Source organism: Oryx dammah, unplaced genomic scaffold (genome assembly GCF_014754425.2).
Source record: "Oryx dammah isolate SB20612 unplaced genomic scaffold, SCBI_Odam_1.1 HiC_scaffold_13, whole genome shotgun sequence".
In the NCBI taxonomy this organism is placed as follows: Eukaryota; Metazoa; Chordata; class Mammalia; order Artiodactyla; family Bovidae; genus Oryx; species Oryx dammah.
In genome coordinates this window covers 25,723,679-25,748,875 of record NW_024070197.1, presented here as the reverse complement: position 1 = coordinate 25,748,875, position 25,197 = coordinate 25,723,679, and the positions used below count along the sequence as shown (strand labels likewise).

The window sequence follows — 25,197 nt, the reverse complement described above, 5'->3', positions numbered from 1 at the left end:
TAAATTTAAATAGATATTTCTCTTTGAGGAAACACATAAAGGAATTCACAACACATAAAGGAATTCACACCTATATGATATTTTCCATTATTCTTACTTTTATCACTGGTTTATATCAACTCTAATTTTATATGGAGTCTTGTAATATTTTTTAACTTATAATGACTTTATGCTCCTCAGGGAATAGAGATGTTGACTTAGTCATTTTGTATTCTCAACAGCACATAGAGTGCCAAAAGTATAGTAGGACTCAATAAATATTTGTTGTAACTGATAATTACAGTCAATATTGTAACAATAAATATTTGTTACAATTCTCAAGTTACCTGTTCACTTCTAGACTTTGTTATTAAGGCTCTTTCAAAGAATTTTTTTAGTCAATATTTTCTTTTCTTTGTTTAATTGCAAAAGTAATAGATGTTTGAATACAAAAAAACTTGGAAAACACAGAGAAGCAAAAGAACTATCCACCTCCCAAAAAAAGCAGACTGCCAGCATTTTTTCTTAGGAAATGACTATGCTTTCTGTATCTTTCTACTGATATACTGAATGTATCAACTAGATTGTTCTGACACACATTAGATTCTCTGTTTCTCTTCTGTATGAAAGAAGGAGAGCAGAGAAAAAAACGGGTGACTAGTTTCTCACCAATCAGAAAATGAATATTTTCTCCTTTTTTATACTTTGCTATTAAATGAAAGCTTTAACAAGTAGCTAAGTTTAAATCAAATGCAACTTAGTCACCTGTGATTTTATTAACTGCTTCAAAAGAGAGTCCCAGAAATAATTTTAGCTTTAAAGCGATCTGTGTTCCTCACACAGAAAATAACTTCCAACTGAAATAAGAATTTTGACCAGAGAGATTTAAATGGTTTCATACAGACTTTTGGAGAAGTAGCATCCTTACAGTAAAGGAGATTAGCCAACTAGGTGCAAGATGAAGTCAAACAGGCAGAGCAGAGGTTCTGCAGGACAGATTGGTTGATGGTTGAAATCAGGGGAGAAGACAGAGACACATGGTAAAAAAAAAAAACTGGGGTTGAAAAGAGGATGACGTTTCAGGACCTGTTGCTCTGAAGCCAAGATGAAGCCACAGACCCAAACAAGACAAGTCATTAATATAAACATAAAAGCCCACTCCCCATTTATACCCCCTAAGACCCTAGTGAGGAGAAGGCAATGGCAGCCCACTACAGTACTCTTGCCTGGCGAATCCCATGGACGGAGGAGCCTGGTAGGCTGCAGTCCATGGGGTCACTAGGAGTCGGACACGACTGAGCAACTTCACTTTCACTTTTCACTTTTATGCACTGGAGAAGGAAATGGCAACCCACTCCAGTGTTCTTGCCTGGAGAATCCCAGGCATGGGGGAGCCTGGTGGGCTGCCGTCTATGGGGGTCGCACAGAGTCGGACACGACTGAAGCAACTTAGCAGCAGCAGCAGACCCTAGTGATGAAAGATGAAGGCAGATGGGATATTTACAAAGGTGGTGGGGCGCTGTCACTTGTAGAAAGAAGAAATCTTAAGGAATAGAAACACACACTGACTATTCCAGGTTATGGAAGTCTGCATTCTGATATTTGGTACGTGAACTCCTTTAGAGGTTGGGAGGGAAAAGTGGGATCAGATCTACTTTCTTTCTTTGGCTCTTGCCCCTACAATGAGGCAGAATCTGTTTACTTGGACACCCTCTGTCAATAAAAGATTTTCTTTTTATTATTTTTATTGCAGTATGATTGACATACAACTTTATATTTGCTTCAGGTCTACAACCTAATGATTTGATGTTTGTATGTATTGTGAAATAATCACCATCAGTCTAGTTAATAAGCATCACCATACATAGAGAATTTTTTTCTCGTTGTGAGAGTTAAGATCTGCTCTTGTGGCAGTTTTCATATATATTAACTACAGTCGCCATGCTGTATGTTACACTCCCTTGGCTTATCTTATAACTGGCCGTCTGTACCTTTTGACTCTCCTGACCTCATCTACCCACCCACCCCCACCCTCTGCCCCTACAACTGCTCATTTGCTCTCTGAATCTGTGAGCTAGGTTTTGGGTTTTTGTGTTTTGTTTTGCTTTGCCTTTACATATAAGTGAGATCATATCTGTCTTTGTCTCTGTCTGACTTATTTCACTTAGGGTAATGCCATCTATTCATGTCACAAATGGCAAAATTTCATTCTTTTTTAATAACTGGATGATATTCCATTGTATACATTATATATACCACATTTTCTCTATCCATTCAGCCATCAATGGACATTGAGGTTGTTTCCATAAGATCACTGCTTATTACAGCAGTTGGTTGATGCCCACCCTCTAACCTGACTGTCTTTTTTTACTGTAGGTATGTAAGCCAGGTAACTGTCACTGACATAGCAGGTAAGAGGAAATGGCACTTCCTGTGCAACTGTTGGCTGGCCGTGAACCTTGGAGACTGTGAGCGCGACCGGGTCTTCCTGCCAGTCTCAAAGAGGGAGCTGTTTTCCTTTAGGTACTGTTCGGAAATGATGATGCGCTACCTGTCTCTGAGACTCTGTTCATTTTCTCCATTCTTTTTTCTTTCTGTTCCTTGGACAAGACAATTTCAATTGACCTGTCTTCTTTCTCCTGCCAGCTCACATCTGCTATTGAGCCTCTGGTGAATTTTCCATTTCACTTACTGTATTTTTCAGCTGCATTCTTTCTATTTGGTTCTTTTAAAAAATAACTTCTGAGAACTTCCCTGGTGGTCCAGTGGGTAAGACTCCACACTTCCAGTGTAGGGGGCAACGGTTTGATTCCTGGTCAGAGAGCTAAGACCCCCATATGCCTTATGGTCAAAAAATCAAAACATGAAACAGAAGCAAAATTGTAAAAAAAAATTCAATAAAGACTTTAAAAATGGTTCACATTTTTAAAAACTTTAAAAAAATTAGTTAAAATAATCTCCGGGGACTTCACTGGTGGTTCATTGGAAGACTTCACACTTCTAATGCAGGGGGCACGGGTTTGATCCCTAATCAGGAATTAAGATCCTGCATGCCACACAGTGCAACCAATAATAATAATAATTTCTGTATCTTCATTAATACTCTATTTAGCAAGACATCGTGCTCATTTACTTTCCTTCAGTTAGTTCAACATGATTTCCCTTATTTCTCTGAATGTATTTAAAACAGCCGATTTGAAATCTTCAGTAAATCCAGTGTCTTGGCTTCCTCAGTAACAGTCTGTTGAGTGTGGTGTGTGTGTGTGTGTGTGTGTGTGTGTGTGTGTGTGTGAGGGAGAGAGAGACTTTGTTTCCTTTCGTGTCTTGTGATCTTCTGTTGAAAACGGGACATTTTAAATAATGAAACGTAGCCACTCTGAAGATCCGATCTCCTTCCTCTCCCCCAGCACTTGTCTTTAGTGTCTGTTGCTGTCCTGTGTCTGTTTCGAACGAATTCTGTAAAATCTGTATTTCTATCATATGTGAAAACTGAAGGTCTTGCTCAGTCACTTCAGTGGTCAGCTAATAACTAGACAGAGACTTCTTTAAAGGCCTGAGCCAGTAAGCCTCCCAGCCTTTGCTGAGGGGTTTTGCACACATGTAGTGCCATGCCTTCAGCATGCAGCCAGGTAGCTGACAGCTCTGCCTGAGCCTTCACTTCCTGCTTCCTGAGAGCTGCAGGGTTCTTCCAGGAGCAGAAGTGTAGGGCCTGAGCAGCTATTTCCTGAGCATGCCGACATCCCTGGGCATGCACATGGCCTCCTATCATTAGATTCCCAGGACTGTGTTGAAGCTTTTCAAAACTCCTATAGACTTCTGACTTTCTCAGTGAGGGTTTTTGATGAGCCCGTTGTTTGCCTACCATATCAGGCAGCTGTGAAGTTAAACAGTTGCCTCTGAATATTTTTGACAGTGCCCTCAAAGGAGAACCATTTTTAACTGGATGAGTGTCCAGTCATATCAAATAAGGGCAGTCTTGCCGGTGGAGTTTTCCTGGGAACTACCAGACAAGTCAGATAATGACGGCTCTCTAGGAAGGACGCTTTTAATCCCCTTCTGCCTGCTCTAGTGACTGCCAGGCTGCTGAATTTCACTGTGACTGAAGGCTCTTGGTTTTCAAGGTTACCATGAAGCTAGGGAAAGGGAGATGGGGAAATGGGGCCAATTAAAATGCCACAAAATTCACTGTTCTTACTGATATTTAACCATTTTTCTTATGTAAACGCTTCTACAAATCTTTGGTTATTTACCTGAGTTCTGAAAATTTTGATTCTGACTTTTTAAAAGAAGTTTTATCATTGCTTTTGTGGAGGAATTTTCAGAGGTGTTCATTCCACTGTTTCCACTGACCCAAATGGACGTAGACAGTTTACTACTTAGAGCAGTAGTAGCAGCCAGAGCAGTAATTTGTGGCAGCTCCCTGATTTGACAGGGTGATGTGATGAGAGCCAGCTGTGAGCTGCACATGCAGCAGAGGTATGCTACAGAAGAGGAGCCCCAAAACCAGGAGACGCTGATCTATGAGCTGCCAGAAAACCTGCCCATCCTTCCCTATAGAATAAGACATTACCAGCCTGGAATGTAGGCAAATCTCTCAAGGGGTGAGAAGAAGGCATGTCTGTCTTTACTACCCTAGAAAGTCTCTGGGAAGCAAGACGTCTCTGTCTTTATAATCTGGAAATGTAAATTGTCTCCAAAGAGAGATCCTGATTCTGTCTTCTTAGGGCTGTCTGCTTACACAAAGATACTTGAAAACATAGTCCAAGAGCAAAGTTTGTATAAATGCCTAAATGTGAAGCATTCATGGAGGACTGCCTTTCAGCACTGCCTCTGTTGTTCTGTCAGTCTACCTGTTATTCTTCTAAAGTATGTTGTCTTTTTCTTTTTAGTATTTTCTCTTAATCCTTGATGTTCCAAATTTTACCATATTTCTTTTCATTGTGGATTTACCTTTTTTTTAAAATCCTGTTTAGCACTCAGAGTGTACTTAAAAAAATTTTTATTGTGGTAAAATAACATGTAAAATGTGCTTTTCTGGGGGGCCCGTGCTGCGTGGCATGCAGGATTTTAGTTCCCTGACCACTGGAAGCCTGGAGTCTTAACCACCGGACCTCCGGGCGGGGCGGAGGTGGGGGTCCCAAAATGCATTTTTGATATAGAGAGTCATGTGTTCAATAAACAGAAATTCTCAAATGTCACTTCTGAAAATACAGCTCCTCTGATATTCCCTATCTATGTGCAAAGTCTCTCTAATGCTCCTCCATGTTTTTAAGCCTCTCTTGCATGCATATCTTTTTTGTCTGTGGCAGTTCACTGATTTTCTCTTAAACCAGTGTCTCTTTCTCCTAATTATTTTGTTTTGAGGACCATATTTTTCCATTTTAAGATTTCAAATTTATTTTATTTCTGGGTTTTTCAGCATTTTTTATTCTTTTAAAGTGAACATTATTCCTTGTATCATTTTTATATCATTATTTACTGTCAAGTTCTTTATTTCATAGCTGTATAAAATGTAGCAGGGATTGGTTAAATTGACTTGCTCCAGATGAAGCACATAAGAAACAGCAGAGGCTCAGGTCTTATCCCCTCTCCTACTGAATGAAGATTCTTTCTTCTGAAGCACAGGGCCTCCCCTCAAGGCCTTTGGATCTTGCTGCAAATTGCTGAGACATGGGATAAAATAGTAGCAAACAAAACAATCACTACAATGCAAGTGGCAACTGACGTTTTCTTTTTATATATATATATATATATATTTTGAACTTTAAACTTTGTTTTGTATGGAGGTAAAACTGATTAACAATGTGTGGTAGTTTCAGGTGAACAGCCGGTGTACTCAGCCATGCATATACATGTATCCATTCTCCCCCAAACCCTCCCTCCCATCCAGGCTGCCTCATAACACTGAGCAGAGTTCCATCTGCTGTTCAGTAGGTCCTTGTTGGTTATCCATTTTAAATATAGCAGTGTGTACATGACCTTCCCAAACTTCCTCACTATCCCTTCCCCCAGCGACCGTTTTCTAAGTTTGTGAGTCTCTTTCTGTTTTGCAGCTTTACTTGTATCTTTGAGCAACCTGAAACACTTAAAGTCTTTGTCAGACTGTCCCACAAAATTAGTTTCTTCTGGATTGAAATATTGTGTTGGCGGCCTTTCTCAGCATTAGATTTATAAATATGTTTAGGAATTTGGGATTGTAGGTTGGTTTCATTTTTAAATCTCAATATCTCTCTCCTCCTCCACATATCCCTGACTAATCTTTTCTCGATCTTTTTCATTCAGCCCTTCACATCACTAGTCTAGAACTAGGGTTTATTTTATTACCCCATTTCGAAGCTCCTGTTCCTCAGAGAAACGGATGAAAGGGCCTGTCGCACACCTTGTCAGAGCCAGTGGGTCTCTTGGCTGTGTCCTGGTCGAGGGGCTGCCCACTCTCACCTGCCTCCCTGCTTACAAATGTGCAGCCCTGCGGTAGTTTTTCTGTTCTGCAGAGTTCTTCCGTGAGCTCCAGCCTCAACCCTGGCTGCAGGCAGTGAAGCTGGCTTTACCCGCCCTTCTTTTCCCTCCCTCCATGGATCACTTTCAGTTACTCTCTGGGAATCAGACTTTGACCTGTGTATACCTTCTTCCAAACCTAGAGCTCAGAATCCTGTGGCTTCTTCCCCACTTACCATCTTGTTTCTCATCCCATCCCTCTTCTTCAGAGACATTTATTTTGTTTTTAAGCCCAGCTATTATTTTGAATTTTTCTTTTTATATTGTATTTATAGTTTCTTTGGAGAGTAGAGAAGGTTCTCCAAGTATGAGTTTACCTTATATAAGTTTACCTTACCTTATAACTATCTTGAGTGGAAAAAGTGAAAATGTTAGTCATTCAGTCATGTCAGATTCTTTGTGACCCCAGCCCGCCAGGCTCCTCTGTCCATGGAATTCTCCAGGCAAGAATACTGGAGTGGGTTGCCATTTCCTACTCCAGGGGATCATCCCGACCCAGGGATCAAACCCAGGTCTCCTGCATTGCAGGCAGATTCTTTACCATCTGAGCCACCAGGGAAGCCCCTATCTTGAGTGGAAGCTTAATGCAAATTTTCCAAGAATGAAAAAGACTTATCAAAACCTCTGGTAAAGCCAAAACAAGGTTTTAGTTTTAAAATCTCGTAAAGTTACCCTTATCCTCAAAAACCTTTTACCCTATGGTAACAACAACAGCAGCAAAAATCATACCGTGTCACCTGAAAGCTTCTTCACAAAAGTGTTGAGCAGTGGCCGAGTTGTTGATATGTCGCTTGCCGCCAGTTGAACCACATCTCAAACGAGGGCAAGTTCAGAATGAAATCTTATGCATTTCCTGTTCTGATTTATCTTGTTAGACATCTGTTCTCCTCCATGATCATAGAGAAGTTCACCCAGGATTGCTTATGGCTCTCAGTCGCAACTCGACACCCCTGGAACCAGTTTACAAGGGTCCAGCGGCTCACCTGCTACATGACTCTCCTTCTCTGCAACATGGTCATCAACGTCATGTTCTGGAAAGTGAACAGTACCACCACCAAGAGAGACGAGCAAGCTCGGGGTGAGCCCTGCCGTGTGCTGTTGCTCCTACACTCCACTCCTTCCTTCCAAGTTAGAAACGGAGTCACAACGGGCCTTCACTTTTCCTCTGCTGCCCTCCCATTAGAGTACTCATCTAATTCTACTCTTAAATGAGAATACTCATTTACTCTAGCATTAGAATACACATTTTCTCATTGATCTCACTCATTAACAAATGAAATGGCCTTAGAGACACAGCAGGATCTTGACTGTCTTAACTTGCTATCCTTAGATAATCATAGTTAATTGGTAAATAAATACTTAAACTGCAGGGGTAGAGCATGGACTTTGGACCTGGCGGCGGGGGAGGAGAGGGCGGGATGAGCTGAGAGAGTAGCTGACATGTACAGTACCACGTGTGAACTGGATAGCTAGTGGGAAGCCGCTGGAGAGCACAGGGAGCTCAGCTCGGGGCTCTGTGCTGACCTGGGGAGGCAGGATGGGAGTAGGGGTGGGAGGTAGGCAAGGAGGGAGGGGATATATTAATGTATACTCACAGTTGATTGACATTGCTGCACAGCAGAAACTAGCACAACATTGTAAAGCAATTATACTCCAATTAAAATAAATTTTAAAACAACACTTAAACCTGGGAAAGGAGTGTCTCGGAGACAATTTCAATGGTTAAGGATGAGGTTTGATGTCATGCTTTTTTTTTTCCAGTGGGCCCGTTTGCTGTGACCTGGTCTGAACTGCTTGTCAGCATCCAAACTGCAGTCATCTTTTTCCCCATCAGTCTTGTGATCGGGCGGCTTTTCCCATTGATCCAGCCACAGGAGCCTCTGCCTGTCTTTCCTCCCATCCAGGCCTCCTGCCCCTCAGATGCTTTTTCAAAGCCTCTCTCTCTCACGGAGGTGGTCGAGGTGAGCGTGGTGTCAGAGTTTACAGGTAAATGTCATGCTGCCCTCCCCAAAGTGGTGGAGAAGGCCAGTGAACACGAGGCTCTCCGGCAAGGCTGTGCTCTAGTTAGGGCTGTGCTCTAATCCCTGTGCCCTGAGCCATCGTCATCCTGCCTCTAGTTCTTTCTCTTGATTCTGGAGTGTTCTCAGCACTGACGTGAGTGCAGAATGCCCTGCTCTGGACGTGTCTTAGTCTTTTGATGTTTGCTCAAACACTTCTTCTTTCATCCTGGATTCTCTCCTAAAACTAGTTCTGAAGCTACTGTGAGGTGACTTCTTTGTGAAAAAGGAGAGAGACAGTGAAACATTGAGGTCGTTTACACTAAGCATAGGGCTTCCCAGGCGGCACTAGTAACAAAGAACCCACCTGCCAATGCAGGAGACGTTAAGAGACGCACATCCGGTCCCTGGTCGGGAAGATCCCCTGGAAGAGGAAATGGCAACCCACTCTGTATTCTTGGCTGGAGAGTCTCATGGACAGAGGAGCCTGGAGGGCCACAGTCCGTGGGGTCACAAGAGTCGGACACGACTGAAGCGACTTAGCGTGCACGCACACTGAGCACGTGTCCCTCCGAGGAGATAAAGCGCCTCATGACTATCTGTAAGTGCTCCTAGTCCTGAGTTCAGTGTAAAACTGACTTTTCTCCTCTTGGTTCCACTTTCAGGAATTAAAGGAAACTGTGGGATTCCTGCTCAGGAGAAATACGTACCTACTCTCAGAGTGCGAACCATCTTCATGGTGTTCTGACAGCATAAATGAGCTGCTGAAGCTTTTGTCCAGCCTCATCTGTTCTTACTTAGAGCATCCAGGCTGTCCCCAGCAGGCAGGACCCTGCTGGGCAAATGGTAAAGTTCAGTAAGTTTTAGGATCTGATCTTTTATCTGCCCCTACTCCACTCACCCAACCCGCTCTCAGCATAATCAACAGGCATGATGACACCTTCTGCTGTTTTTTCATTTCCTTAAACTCCCAGCAGAGGGCAGACAGCTCTGCTACCTCTCAGAGCTTTTGAGACGGCATATCTGGTTTTACAAAGTAAAGGTTAAAAGAAAAACCCACCAAAAATGTCCTCTGTCTCAGACTCCCCCATACTTCATCTGCTTTGTCAGAGGCTGTGAAAGCGTGTCATTCTCTTTCTTCTATGGAATGATGAGATTTTGTGATTTATGAATTCTTGAATTTAGTTTGGGCCTTCTAGGCACTCTACTTCCCTGGTGGCTCAGATGGTAAAGCATCTGCCTACAGTGTGGGAGACCTGGGTTCCATCCCTGTGTTGGGAGGATCCCCTGGAGAAGGAAATGGCAACCCACTCCAGTATTCTTACCTGGAAAATCCCATGGACGGAGGAGCCTGGTAGGCTATAGTCCATGGGGTCGCAAAGAGTCCGACACGACTGAGCAACTTCACATTCACATTCTGCTAAGTCGCTTCAGTCGTGTCCGACTCTGTGCAACCCCATAGACGGCAGCCCACCAGGCTCCCCCGTCCCTGGGATTCTCTAGGCAAGAACACTGGAGTGGGTTGCCATTTCCTTCTCCAATGCATGAAAGTGAAAAGCAAAAGTGAAGTCGCTCAGTCGTGTCCGACTTTTAGTGACCCCATGGACTGCGGCCCACCAGGCTCCTCCATCCATGGGATTCTCCAGGCAAGAGTGCTAGAGTGGGGTTCACATGTACTGCAGTTCTGGTGAAAAAACTCAGTTAGCTTTAAAAATTACTTTGATTCTCTATCAAAGTAATATAGGATTTTATAAATTGTTGCAAATATACCAGCCTGCTCAGAGAATACTGTTCTGTATTCTTAAGTCTTCATTGACTAGGAAATTTAACCTCATCATCAGTTAACAGGGGCTTCCCTGATAGCTCAGTTGGTAAAGAATCTGCCCGCAATGCAGGAGACTCTGATTCAGCTCCTAGGTTGGGAAGATCTGCTGGAGAAGGGATAGGCTACCCACTCCAGTATTCTTAGGCTTCCCTTGTTGCTTAGCTGGTAAAAAATCCTCTGGCAATGTGGGATACTTGGGTTCAATCCTTGGGTTGGGAAGATCCCCTGGAGAAGGAAAAGGCTACCCACTCAGGCATTCTGGCCTGGAGAATTCCATGGACTGTATGGTTCATGGAGTCGCAAAGAGTCATACACAACTGAGCGACTTTCACTTTCATCAGTTAACAGATTGCTGGTTTCTACCAAGAATTTCTGTTTCTTGAAATCTTCCACTTGTTCACATGTCAACCTGGGCTGTATTTTCAGTGGTTCCTGAAAACCACCATCATTTCTGCAGTTACCTGCTCAGAGTTCTGCAGAGGCTCCAATCTCACTTACAGACACTGGGTCCCACCCAGGCCGATCACCCCAGTGACTTCCTTGATGCAGTCCACCAACTGCAAAAACTCCAGGAACTCTTGGAAACCCATGTTCTTCCCACAGAGCAAGGGCTATCCAGGTAACACATCCCACTGGGCTTTACCACATGTAGTCTTCCTAAACCTCTCTGTCAACTGTTGACTAAGTTGATTATTCCTTCAACTTCTGTTCCTAAGGGAGGCAACCAGTTTCCCCATCCTGAGCCCAGAAGAAGGGAAGCAGCGTGTCCCTAAAGGCTGGCACAGATGGTTGACATACTTCTGCTGGCTCCTTCTGGGTGTCACTAGCCTGGCCTCAGCCTTCTTTACAGCACTTTATAGCCTGGAACTGAATAAAGACCAAGCCACCAGCTGGGTTATTTCGATGATACTGTCATTGCTTCAGAACACCTTCATCAGCCAGCCAGCAAAGGTACGTGAGAAACTGTCACTCCAGCATGGGAGGAAACGCTATAGTTGCAGGAAGCTTGGGAAACCAAGGTCTGTGGGTGTCAGTCCAAGGTGCCTCATGGTTCTGACAACTTGACGAGAACAAAAAGAAACAGAAATGGACAGGGTAAAATTTGTTAGGGGTGTGTGTGTAGTAGTCGTGGAACTGGTAAGACTGGTAGAAGTTTAGCAGAAAAGGATGGAGTTATGAGAGACAAGTTAAAAAATCAATAATAGGGCATCCCAGGTAGCACTATACGACTGAAGGGACTTAGCACGTATGCGAACAAAAAATCAATCATAAACTACTAAGTAAGAAAACTTACTGTAAAAAAATCTTCCTTTTCCTTAAACTTTAAGGAAAATGTCACACACAAAAGTGTAGGAAGTAGTATAATGAATCCTAAATTCCTGTTACCCAGCTTCAACAGTTACCCCACAATTCATGGCCAGTCTTGTTTCATCTATCTTGGAAAAAAAATACCAGACTTCATATCATTGTATCCATAAAGATTTCAGCCTGTGTATTTTCAAAAGACAAACACTCCTCTTTTTAAAACATAAATATAAGCCATTATCACACCTAAATAACAATTTCCTGATATCTACACAACAGTGTGAATGTTGGTTAAGGTATATTTCAAACTTAAAATGGTAAGTTTTTCGTTATGTGTATTTTGCTACAGTTTTTAAAAATCCAGCCAGTGTTCACATTTTCCCGGTTGTCTCCTAAGTGTTTATAGTTGTTTTGTTCAAATCAAGATCTAAATAAGGTCCATGTGTCGCAGTGAGTTGCTCTGTCGCACGTTTTTTTTTTTTTTTTTTAATTTATTTATTTTGATTTTTAACTGTGCCAGGTCTCTGTTGCTGCACGCAGGCTCTTGTTTGAGCTCTGTGGGCTCAGTAGTCGTGGTACAGCTACCTAGTTGCTCTGTGGCATGTGGGATCTTCCTAGACCAGGGATCAAACTCATATCCCTTGCACTGGCAGGCAGATTCTTAAGCACTGGACCACCGGGGAAGTCCTGTCTCATGCGTTTTTATACTTAATCTAGGAACTTCCCTGGTGGTCCAGTGGGTAAGACTCTGCGCTCCCAATGCAGGGGGCCCAGGTTCAATCCCTGGTCAGGGAACTAGATCCCACATGCCACAACTAAGACCCAGTGCAGCCAAATAAATAAATAATAAATAATTTTTTTTAAGAGACTGTAAAAAATAAGTAATCTATACGTTCTTCATCCCTTTATCTCTTACCTCATTTTCTGTTCTTGCTACTTTTCTTACAATGTATGTGAAGAAACCAAGTTGTCCTATAGAGTCTCCAACATTCTGAATTTTGGTGACAGGATTACTTATGCTTTAAGAACCCACAAGCAGACCTGGGGAGCTTTTGAAACATTTGGTGCCAGGCCTCTCTCCAGACCAGTCAAATCATAAGCCCTGGAGATGGGATCCAAGGCCCAGAATGTCATAAACTTCCCCGGTGATTCCAAAGAAGAGCCCCATTTGAGAAGCACTGATCCTAAAAGACGGACAGTGTACAAGGAGTGGGTAGACCTTAAATAAGAACTGTGGGAAGAGACAGACCGAAAAAATAACAGGAGCTCTTAAAGAGATTCCGTGATAGCAGACACACAGAGAAAGACTTTGAGGAAATGAAAAAGGCGATTTGCAGACTTTAAGAGTTCAGACTTTGAATTGAAGATGTCATTATTGAGAATCAAATTAATGGACCAGGATGATCAAACAATGCAAAACACAAAGGAAAATAGACAGTAGATCCAGTTAAGAGGACTGGTAGTAATTAAACAGTCTAAAAAATTCCATTGTTGCAAACAAATACTGAATTTGTGGAAAGGTCTTAACTATTTCCAGGCATAACTAATTTAAAAAGATACACGCCGAAATGGAGGACAGGAGTTCTGGAGGGGGGCCCCAGAAATCAGCTAGTTGCCAGGTGATGGCTGCTCACCCGTGGATCACACTTCGGGGGGTATCACTGTGAGTACAAAGCTAGTTTCTCTGAAAAGTCAGTATTACAAGAGAAAAGTTCATGAGGGAGGGCTGTTCTAGGTCCTTGAAATAAATGAGTCATTTTTAATATGGATCAGACAGTGTACTAGGAAGTTATGGATCATTTCCTTAAGTGTCATAATGATATGAAAACGGCCTGATTATTAGGAGGCCTTGAACCTTGCACATGTGTGTCAGTCACGCCCGACCCTGTGTGACCCCATGGACTGGAGCCTGTTGGGAAAACCCCATGAGATTTTCCAGGCAAGAAGACTGGAGTGCGTTGCCGTTTCCTTCTCCAGGGGATTTTCCCGACCCAGGGATCGAACCTGCATCTCCTGCATCAGCAGGCAGATTCTCTACCGCTAGCACAACCTGGGAAGCTCCAGTTTTTAGGAGGCACATGCTTAAAAACAGGCAGTCCTTGCCTTGAACTGTTGTAGTTTGTGCATGAATTTCAGTCACCATGGTTCAGTTAAATAACGCCAGTTGCCAGCAAGACAGTTCAAATCTCAGCATGGGATATCAGCTATGAGTGGTTACATAAAACGCCAGCTACTACTAGACCTTCAGCCCATAATTCACTACGTACACAACATGTATTTTTAGGTGTCTGTCATGATCCATGACCAGTCCTGTCACATCTCAAAGCCTGGGTGGCTGCTCACTGGGCATCCCGTTTATGTGCAGACAGCAAATTGTGTAGTTGGGTTACTTTCTTGTCTCTTAGTCATAAACTGTGACATTTGACCATAAAATGGATAATAGAAAGAGGAATTGGTCCAAAAAAGACCAAAATGCAGCAAGTTAACAACATGATAATGCAAAGTGAAATTTGAATAGCATGTGAATGGAGTTATCCGAGAAGCAGCTGGCCGTAGGAAGATTGCCTGTGTTCAGGGGGCTGTACCGGCCAGATGAATTTAGTGAAGTCGAACTTACCAACCTAAATAAAGAAATTGGTTATGAGGAAAAGGATGATGACATCCTGGAGGAAGTAATGCTAGCAAAAAAAAAAAAAAACTAATATTAAATCAACTCTAGGAGATATTTCACAGCATTGAAAGCAGAAAGGATAAGAGGCTGGAAGCCAGTGCAAACTTAAAACAGTAGGACTGTTCACCAAATGGATAGAAAAGATGCTGTCCCCAAATTCTAACTTACACAAGAAGAGGAAGGACAGCATTGTTCAAATTAGTCTTGATAAATTTTTCTTTTCAAGAAATAACTTTAATTCTTAATGTTTCTGATGTTTTAAATTACATACTAATTCTACTGCTTTAAAATTTTTCCTTGTACCTTTATAGCCCACAATAAGAGATTTTAATGTTTTGACATGAGTCCTTTTTTTCCCCTCTAAGGTAGAAGACTGTCTTTATTTTTTTTTTTCTTAATTTAGTTGGCTGTACTAGGTGTTAGTTGCAGCATGCAGGATCTAGTTCCCTGACCAGGGATCCAACCCAGGCCCTCTGCTTCGAGTGCATGGAGTTGTAACAACTGAACCAGGGAAGTCTCCTGAATTTTTAGATGTCACAGAACAATCATAGTTTTCCCCACTGATGATTAAGATCACCTTGCACAGTTTCAGCTTGCAAGATCATTTATGTGATCCTATGCTGCTGCTAAGTCGCTTCGGTCGTGTCCAACTCTGTGCGACCCCAGAGACGGTAGCTCACCAGGCTCCGCTGTCCCTGGGATTCTCCAGGCAAGAACACTGGAGTGGGTTGCCATTTCCTTCTCCAATCCATGAAAGTGAAAAGGGAAAGTGAAGTCACTGAGTCGTGTCCAACTCTCAGTGGCCCCATGGACTGCAGCTCACCAGGCTCCTCCATCCATGGGAGGAGGAGCAGTATCCATCCCATACTGCCAGGCAAAGTGAGAACTACCTTTAATTAGGTATGAGATATCATGATGTCTATTATTTTCAAATGGTTCAAAAAAGTAAATACTGTGAAATGTTAGCTTTTGTATCTTCCAATTTTTATGTATGTTTAAAAATTTTAATAAGGAATTATATAATCTAAGAGTTTGTAGAAGAAAAATTATATAAAACTATTTTTAGAAGAAAGCATATGGGAAAATCTATGTAACCTTAGGTTAGGCAAAGAGTTCTTGTGTTGTTCTGTCGCTCAGTTGTGTCCAGCTCTTTGTGACCCCATGGACTGCAGCATACCAGGCTTCCCTGTCCCTCGCTGTCTCCCAAAGTTTGCTCAAATTCATGTCCATTGAGTCAGTGATGCTGTCTAACCATTTCATCCTCTGCTGCCCTCTTCTCCTTTTGCCTTCAATCTTTCCCAGCATCAGGGTCTTTTCCAGTGAATTGGCTCTTCACATCAGGTGGCCGAAGTATCAAAGCGTCAGCATCAGTCCTTCCAATGAATATTCAGGGTTGATTTCCTTTAGGATTCACTGGTTTGATCTCCTTGCATTTCAAGAGTTCTTTTATATTAATTCTACCAGAAGCACAATTCAGAAAAGAAAAAATTGATAAATAGGGCTTCATCAAAATTAAACATTTTGTTCCACAAAAGACACTTTTTAAAATTTAAGTATAGTTGATTTACAATGTTGTGTTAGTTTCTGGTATACAGCAATATGATTCCATTATATGTGTAAACTTTTTCATATTTTTCTCCATTGTTTATTATGGGATACTGAATAGAGTTTCCTGTGCTATAGAATAGGACCCCATTTATTTATTTTATATACAGCAGTTTGTATCTGCTAATTTAACTTGTCTCCTAATTTATCCCTCCCCCACAGGTAACCATATGTCTTGTCTCTCGGGCCTTCGTTGTTCTGCACAGGCTTCCTCTGGTCCTGGTGCGCCGGGTCTCCTCTTCATTGCGGTGCACAGGGTTCTCATTGTGGTGGCTTCTCTTGCTGTGGAGCATGGGCTTTAGGCTTGCAGGCTCAGTAGTTGTGATGCATGGGCTTAGTTGCTCCACAGCATGTGGAATCTTCCCAGAGCAGGGATCAAACCCGTGTACGCTGCCTTGACTGGTGGATTCTTATACACTGCACCACCAGGGAGGTCCCATATGTCTTCTATGTGCGAGTCTGTTTCTGTTTTACATAGATAAATTCATTTGTATCGTTTTTTAGATTCCACATATAAGTGATATACTGGTATGGCATCATTCTGACTTCACTTAGTATGATAATCTCTATGTCCGTCTTTGTTGCTGCAAATGACATTATTTTATTCTTTCTTTAATGGCTGAGTGGAATTCCATTGTAAATATGTGCCACATCTTTATCCATTCATCCATTCATCTGTCGTTGGACATGTAGGTTGTTTCCACATCTTGGCTGTTGTAAGCAGTGCTGCTGTGAACATCAGTCAGTCAGTTCAGTCACTCAGTCATGTCCGACTCTGCGACTCCATGGACTGCAGCATGCCAGGCTTCCCTGTCCATCACCAACTCCCAGAGCTTACTCAGACTCATGTCCATCAAGTCGGTGATGCCATCCAACCATCTCATCCTCTGTCGTCCCCTTCTCCTCCTGCCTTCAGTCTTTCCCAGCATCAGGGTCTTTTCCAAGGAGTCAGTTCTTCACATCAGATGGCCAAAGTATTGAAGTTTCAGCTTCAGCATCCTTTAGGATTTCCTTTAGGACTGACTGGTTGGATCTCCTTGCAGTCCAAGGGACTCTCAAGAGTCTTCCAACACCACAGTTCAAAAGCATCAATTCTTCGGCACTCAGCTTTCTTTATAGTCCAACTCTCACATCCATACATAACTACTGGAAAAACCATAGCTTTGTAGATGGACCTTTGTTGGCAAAGTAATGTCTCTGCTTTTTAGTATACTGTCTAGGTTGGTCATAGCTTTTCTTCCAAGGAGCAAGTGTCTTTTAATTTCATGGCTGCAATCAGCATCTGCAGTGATTTTGGAGCCCCCAAAAATAAAGTCTCTCACTGTTTCCATTTTTTCCCCCATCTGTTTGCCATGGAGTGATGGGACTGGATGCCATGATCTTAGTTTTCTGAATGTTGAGTTTTAAGCCAGAACAATTTTAAAATGCTTTGAACATTGGGGTGCATGTGCCTTTTTGAATTAGAGTTTTGTCTGGATTTATGTCTAGGAATGGGTTTGCTGGATCATACAGCAACACTATTTTTAGTCTTCTGAGGAACCTCCATACTGTTTTCCTTAGTGGCTGCACCAATTTATATTACCACTAATGGTGCAGGAGGGTTCCCTTTTCTCCACATGCTCTCCAGCATTTTGATGGTGGCCATTCTGACTGGTGTGAGGTGGTGCCTCACTGTAGTTTTGATTGGCCTTTTTCTGATAATTAGTGACGATGAGCACCTTTCATGTGCCTGTTGGCCATCTGTATGTCTTCTTTGGAGAAATGTCTATTTAGGTCTTCTCCCAATTTTATAATTGGGTTGTTTTTTTGTTACTGAGTTGTATGACCTGTGTGTATTTTTTGGAGATTAATCCCTTGTTGGTCACAGTATTTGCAATTGTTTTCTCCCAGTCTGTAGGTATATATTTTTTGTTTTCATTTTATTTATGGTTTTCTTCGATGTACAAAAGCTTAGAAGTTTGACTAGGCCCAATTTATTTTATTTTTGTTTTTATTTCTATTCCCTTGGGAAACATTGGTACCATTTATGTGAGATTGTTTTGCCTATGTTCTCTTCTAACAATTGTATGATGTCATGTCTATTTAAGTCTTTTAAGCAATTTTTAGTTTTATTTTTATGTGTGTGTTCTAATTTTATTGATTTACATGTGGCTGTCCAACTTTCCCAGGACCACTTGCTAAAAAGATTATCTTTTCTCCATTGGATATTCTTGCCTCCTTGGTAAATTAATTGGCCGTGAGTGTGCGGCTTTATTTCTAGGCTCTCGATTCTGTGCCTTTGAACCATATGTCTGTTTTGGTGCCAATGTCATGCTGTTTTGATAACTGCAGCTTTGTGGTATTGTCTGGAGTAGAATGACTAAAGTATTGACAATACTAAATGCTGGTGAGGATGCAGAGTACCTGGGAACTCGCATTCATCAGTGGTAGAATGTGTAGAAATGGAAAAATGGCATAGCCACTTGGGAAAGCAGTTTGCCAGTTTCCTGCAAAATTAATACAGTTACCATATAACTTAGTAATTTCACTCCTAGGTATTTTCCCAAAAGAAATAAAAACCTATATTCACACAAAACTCTGAATATTTATGGCAGCTTTATTCATAATTGCCAAGAATGGGACTTTCTTGGCGGTCCAGTAGTTAAGACTTCACACTTCCACTGTGTTAGGCACAAGTTTGATCACTGATCAGGGAACTATTAATAAGTTGCCACATGGTGTGACCAATAATAATTGCCAAGGATGGAGCCAACTCAGATACCTGTCAACTGCTAAATGGATACACTGGGGAACATCCATATGGTAGAAGACTACTCATCAATGAAACAAACTACTGGTATGTGTAATGACATGGATGACTCTCAAATGTCATATTGTAAATGAATCCCAAGTGAAAGAAGCCTGTTCCCAAAGCATACTTTTCGTTTCCATTTATATGACAGTCTGCAAAAAGCAAAAGCTACATGAATGGAGAATCCACCAGTAGTTGGCAGAGATGAAGGTTGGAGAAAGGGTTGACCACAAAGGAGCAGCATCAGGGAATTTTGGGGGGTGATGAAACTATGAGGCATATTGATTATAGTGGTGGATACTCAGTTCTATGTATTTGTCAAAAGTTACAGAATTATGCACCAAAAAAAAGTGGGTTTTAAGTATGTGTAAATACTTTTTTAAAGCTAAAAAAACTTTGTTATTTCAATGACCCCCCCCCAAAAAAAACAACCTTGTAAAAAGCTCCTCTTCACCGGTCAAATAAATTAGAACAATAAGATTCAATTTTGCTTTTAACAGTGGCAGAGGAAAACAAATGAATACACGGTGATCTGCATTGTGCATTTGTGTTTCCATTTGCTAGGGAAAATAGCACCTAATGCTGGTTGAGGAAAATTAGGCAGTATATACAGTAAAAGCCTTCAAACTCTACATTCCTTTGCTAACTTTCACTTCTAAGGGTCTCTTCTGAGAAAATTCAGAGTGGTTTGTAATGATAAAATTAACAACAAAACAACAATTTAAATGTTCATGAATAGTTCATTGCTTAATGTGTTATAGGACACTAAGCAACCATTTAAAATGTTATATAAAATGTAATGATGTGGAGAACTAGCTCAGTTGAAGACAAAAAAAAAAATTTATGGATGGCTCAGACAGTAAAGAATCAACCTGCCAATACTGGAGACCAGGTCTGATCCCTGGGTTGGAAAGATCTCCTGGAGAAAGAAATGGCAACCCACTCCAGTATCCTTGCCTGGGAAATTTGGACAGAGAAGCCTGGCAGGCTACAGTCCATGGGATGGCAAAGAGTCAGACACGACTGAGCAACTAACACTTTCACTTTCCAAATTTTTAAAGTTTCTTAAAGTCTCTAAATTTTTTCAAACTTTTAATAATAAATGTATATCAGTTTTTTAAAGTTAGAAAGTATAAAAAGAAGAACAGAAGAGATAGAAAACCAATGTGTTAGCTTAGTTATCAGTATTGCTACATAGAGAATTTGGTTGAACTCCTATGGCTCAGCTGTAAAGAATCCACCTGCAATGCAAGATACCTGGGTTCAATCCCTGGGTTGGGAAGATCCCCTGGAAAAGGGAAAGGCTACCCACTCCAGTATTCTGGCCTGGGGAATTCCGTGGACTGAATAGTCCATGGAGTTGCAGAGAGTCAGACACGACTGAGCGACTTTCATTTCACTTATGGGCAAGTGTAGTTTTTGTGTGTTTTTTTTGGCTGTGCTGGGTCTTAGCTGCAGCACACAGGATCTTTCGTTTCGGTGCACAGGACCCTAGTTGTGGTGCATGGGCTCAGTAGTTGTAGCACCTGGGCTTAGTAACTCTGCGGCATATGGGATCTTAGTTCCCTGACCAGGGATCAAACCCACATCCCCTGCATTGCAAGGCAGATGGACTTAACCACTGGACTACCAAGGAAGTCCATCAAGTGTACTTTTTAGTAATTTCCCAGTGGTGCTAGTGGTAAAGAACCCACCTGCCAATCCTGGGTGGGTGTAAGAGATTCGGGTTCGATCCCTGGGTCAGGAAGAGAAGGACATGGCAGCCCACTCCAGTACTCTTGCCTGGAAAATCCCATGGACAGAGGAGCCTGGTGGGCTGCAGTCCATGGGGTCACACAGAGTCGGACACTGAGGCAGCTTGGCACGTCCGCCTCAGATCTAGTCCTAGAGACCGTCCACTAGAGGGCAAGTTCAGGTCTGCAGAGCGCACACACCTGCCGTCGTCCCCTCACAGCAAGGAGTACGGCAGTGGGCCAGAAATAATTACTCTTGTCCTTTGTTCTCTGAGGACTGGAGCACTTCCTCCTCTCCAAGGAAACTTAAGGAGTGGTGGTGGGTACTCTGTTCTAAAACTCCATGCCTTCTTCAGCAAAACTGGCACTTTCAAAAGCATAGCTTCTTCAGTCTTGCTCATCAAAGTTGTTCCAAAGACAGGTGTTACTGAACAATTTATACAAAGCATCACAAATCATTTGATGGTTTAGGTTTTCCTAGCCAAGCAGATCAAAGACTACAGGCAAAAATATAAAGATTAACATATCAACCATGTCTTTGTGGTTATGCAGAAATAACTATGAAATTACTCAATCCTGAGTGTTCCATAAATATAAAGGGCCAGCTCACTGAGATGAATTAGTCATGCCCACCTTCACCTCTACCTGTTGGTGCCGCCTTCTTGGATTCTGTGATATCTGCTCATTACTAGTGTCTCCTCTGACTTTCCTGTCTAGGTGATCTTCCTCACACTGTTCTACTCACTGATGCTGAACAGGCTGCCACAACTTCACAAAGAGAAGGAACATCAAACCAGGAGGATCTTGGCACTCTGGGGTAATTCACTAATCCTTCTAACTGATATCTCATTTTGCAAAGAGCAAATTATGTATCAGAACAGTGCACTCCCAGCCACCTCACTGACTAAGACAAATTTATCCACTCAAGGATCTTGTCTCTAACCGGCCATTGTGCCTCCTCCCTGACCCAAGACCAAACCAGTGGGTCACCAGAACTCCTTATGATCCGTCCCTCCGGAGGTCACTCAGAGCTTCACCTCTTCCTTATATTCCAGATTTCTTCCTCCTGTTTCTAGCCTTGAGCCCCAGGTGCTCTTTCCAACTGCTCACCCTCTGTATCTGAATGCCTATGGCTCTCTCAAACACGCCCCAAGCAGAATTATTTGCCTGCCCCACAAATTCCCTTCTTTACTGTTTTCTCATTTCAGTTAATAATATCACCACTAGCTGTAAACTAAGAATAACCCTAAATCCCACTCCCAACTCAATCACCAAGCATGAGGAAGTCTGAATAAAACTGACTAGAGCCACTCATTTCACACAGATGAAGTTCACAAAAGGTGGCCAAAAAGCAAATGGCAGAAAAATTAACACAACATTCTGTTTTCAGCCAGGCTGCACCGCATGTATGATCTTAGTTTCCCAACTAGGGATAGAACCCATGGCCCCCTATGGGAAGTCCCTTAACACAACATTTTAATCATGCAAGAAATGCATGCCTTGCTTAGAGACACATTTTTTAATGAAATGCATAGGAGGATAAACTCCCAAAATTTAGGAGAGGATTAGCTATGAAGAAGAGAATGAAGGGATACCATCAGAGAGGTGCACAGCAGGTTTTATCTCAGCTGCCACTTATTTCTTAAGCTGAGTGGTGGACAAGCTGCTAAGGGGTTGGCATCGTATTCCTTCTGAGATTAAAAAACTAGTAATCTGACTTCAAACTGCCTTCCCAGTCCTCATTTCATTTCTCCATCTCTTAAACTGCCGTTCCCTCTGCTAAAGTGACTTTTTTCCTTTCTTGTCCTCATCTTTATCCATCTAGAGAATTCTTTCTGACTCATTTAAAACAAATGTCTTATGTCACTGCCTCTGGGCCACCTTCTCTGAATTCCTCCAGGAGGTTGATTTTCCCTCCAGTGATCCCTCAGCACTTGGCTCCTACAGGCTGACATGTTTTAGGTCATATTCTAACTCCCTCTCTCTCCCCATCTTGATTTACACGTCTCTAGATTCTTCTGCCCACAGTGTGGTCTGGAGAACAGCCCTGGCATTTCCTGGAATTGTCAGAAATTCAGGCTCTTAGGCCTTACCCCAGAAACTGCATTTTAACACAATTCCGGGTGATCCCCCTGCCCGTTTTACAGTGAGAACCACCACTCTGGAACAGTACTCCCATTGGGTAATCCACTGACAAAACTGTTTGGTTCTAGTCCAAGATAAGTAGAGAAACTGAGAATAAGCCTTTAGAAACATTTATAGCAATTGGGCAGACTAATTTTAGGCCTATTGAATCTAATTTTCAAAACGGGGCTTCCATTTTTAGGCCTCTCTTTCGTGTCATTTTTCTTGTATTTTGTAGGCCTCTGTTCTGTGTCGGTTTTCCAGTTTTTACTGTATTTTACAAAAGTAGTACTCCCTGATGGATTGGAAATATTTCTGTAAGTCTTTGATGGTAGTTTGGGAAGAACTGCTTGTGTAACTTCTTTTCTCCATTTTAGCATTTAATAGGCGATACTCATCGTAGATGCTCAGTAGATGTTGATGAATAACTACTTAATGAAATATAACCCTTTTTTGGCCTACATAGTAGATGCTCAGTAGATGTTGATGAATAACTACTTAATGAAATATAACCCTTTTTTGGCCTACATTTGAATTTTTGACAGCAAGATGTCCTTCCTCATTACCCGGTTCAAGAGATAAGAACAACTCCATCTATGTAGCCCCCACTATGAACAGTCCAGTCAAGTGCCCAGAAAGAGCCTTAAAAGAGAAGAAGTTCTTCAAGTTGACAGGAGATGTTTTAGGTATGGAGAGGAGGTGATAACATGTTGATACATTTCCCAGCAAGGAAAGGGGAAGTGAGGATAAAATGGAAAACCTAGAAGGGGGGGAAAGTGTCTTGAAGTATTCACCTCAAAACATTCTGGATGCTATTAAACAAGGCTGTTCGGTGCATGGAGGGCCTCCTGAACTTATGATCTAATTGTGTGCTTGAGGAAGTCACTTCCTCTGTCTGCAGAATGTAATCTTGAAACTTGGTCAGCATCACAGGGTGGAGGGAAAATGAATATGCTTTGAAAAGTAGCTGTCCTGTAAGTACAAGGTCCAACACATCTAGTGTTTGGGTTATTGGATTCTCTGGATCAAAATAGACAAATTCTGTTTTTGTCATATGAACAGAGACAATCGATAGATAACTGGGGATGGGAAGAGACCGAGGGAGTTGTTTGTGGGGCGGGGCGGGGGGAGGTCATTTAGACCTTAGAACTAAAACAAAGCATTTTTATGGGAGATTTTATGTATCTCAAGTATAATTTCTGATCAGTGGCAAAAGAATTCTGGGAAGGAATATATACATATCTATTGCTTCACATACAGATATCACCAGGAGCCAGATGCTTTGGCTTATCTCTGACAATTATTAAGTTGAATCATGTGAAAGTGCCAATTTTTGACTGTTTTTGACCTGTGAAAGTCTATATGCTTAGGGGAAAATGAAAAACATAGAGGATTTTTTAAAATTGAAGTATAGTTGGTTTATAATGTTCTGCCAATCTGCTCTACAGCAGAGTGACCCAGTTATACATGTATATATATATACACATTCTTTGTTTATATTCTTTCCATTATGGTTTACCCCAGGAGACTAGACACCTCTCCCTGTGCTGTAGAGTAGGACCTTCTTGTTTATCCATTCTACACATAGTAGTTCGCATGTACCAACCCCCAAATCCCAGCCCACCCCTCTCCCTACCCTCCTCCCCGCTGGCTTCCATAAGTCTGATCATACAGAGAATTTCAAAGAATTGAAATTTAAAATTTCAATTTCAAATTCACCTATGGTTTTCTCACTTCTGTACTAGCACAAATCCTTTTCCTCACCCTGTTGATGACTACAGTCTACTCGACGCAGAACTCCAATAGATTTTACCTTCGTCAAGCTATCCACAAGAGCTTTTCTCACCGTTTCTCAGAGATCAAACTTCTTAAGCATTTCTACACCTGGGCCAATAGCACCCTCCTTCCCAACCTGTACGGGGATTACAGAGGTAAGAATACAGTCCAGGGGCCCAGCCCTGTGAATGTGGGATACAGTTGGTTTTCCATATGCCCCTACAGTAACCATTAGAACACTGGAGAAAGTTTCGCTGGCTGTGTCAATATGATTGCACCTCTGTGGGCACCCAAAGGTCTACCCCCAGGGACCCATCTAAGCAGTTTCAGGTTTATGTCTGTTCACCCAAGGGTGATCGGTCCCCGAGGGCTGGTTCCCACTGAAGAGTTTCACTAGAGGGATAAACAAAGTTGAGAATTTATTCACTTACCGCATGAGAAGTAACTGAAGTAGCCCTTGGGGTTGGTTGCCTCCTTGTGAAGGAAGGAACCACATGCGGCTGAAGTTTGTTCTCTAAGCCCAGATGTAATCAGAAAGATCTCACACCGGGGTGATGTTTTGATATATTGCCTGATTTGCAGTCATTCCTTAGTCTATGATGTGTGACTTTTCTTGGTTGGTTATCTAGTTCAATTCCATGAATATGTAGTGAATAACTGGTGTACTGGGAACTGTCCTAGGAGCTAATGATAAAAAGATGGGTATTATGTGCTTTGTACCCTCAAAGAACCTCACCATCAAGAGGAGTTAGTATGAATGCTTCTTGTTCAGTATTTCTCAACCAGGTACCAATGCTTTGTCCTGTTATAACTTTGTGTCTTATTAAGTGAGTTGTGTTCTGGAAATTGCTGTATTCATTAAACTCAGGATTGGTGCCTTTCTGTTGAGATTTGAA

The 25,197-nt window shown here is 42.0% G+C and overlaps 1 protein-coding gene and 1 non-coding gene across 2 annotated transcripts in view; both read left to right on the top strand.

Annotated features, from left to right (window-relative positions):
• The window catches only part of PKD1L3 (polycystin 1 like 3, transient receptor potential channel interacting), a 76,740-nt gene that overhangs the window by 32,724 nt on the left and 18,819 nt on the right, over positions 1–25,197 (top strand). The window contains 12 exon segments of the mRNA XM_040253195.1: positions 2,356–2,502; positions 7,350–7,552; positions 8,236–8,435; positions 9,137–9,317; positions 10,723–10,915; positions 11,013–11,247; positions 21,119–21,218; positions 23,071–23,211; positions 24,271–24,480; positions 24,483–24,518; positions 24,521–24,586; positions 24,589–24,711. Of these exon segments, the coding sequence (XP_040109129.1) occupies positions 2,356–2,502; positions 7,350–7,552; positions 8,236–8,435; positions 9,137–9,317; positions 10,723–10,915; positions 11,013–11,247; positions 21,119–21,218; positions 23,071–23,211; positions 24,271–24,480; positions 24,483–24,518; positions 24,521–24,586; positions 24,589–24,711 (1,835 nt within the window).
• TRNAG-CCC lies at positions 12,324–12,396 on the top strand. Its single transcript has one exon. It is a non-coding gene; the product is annotated as a tRNA-Gly (tRNA).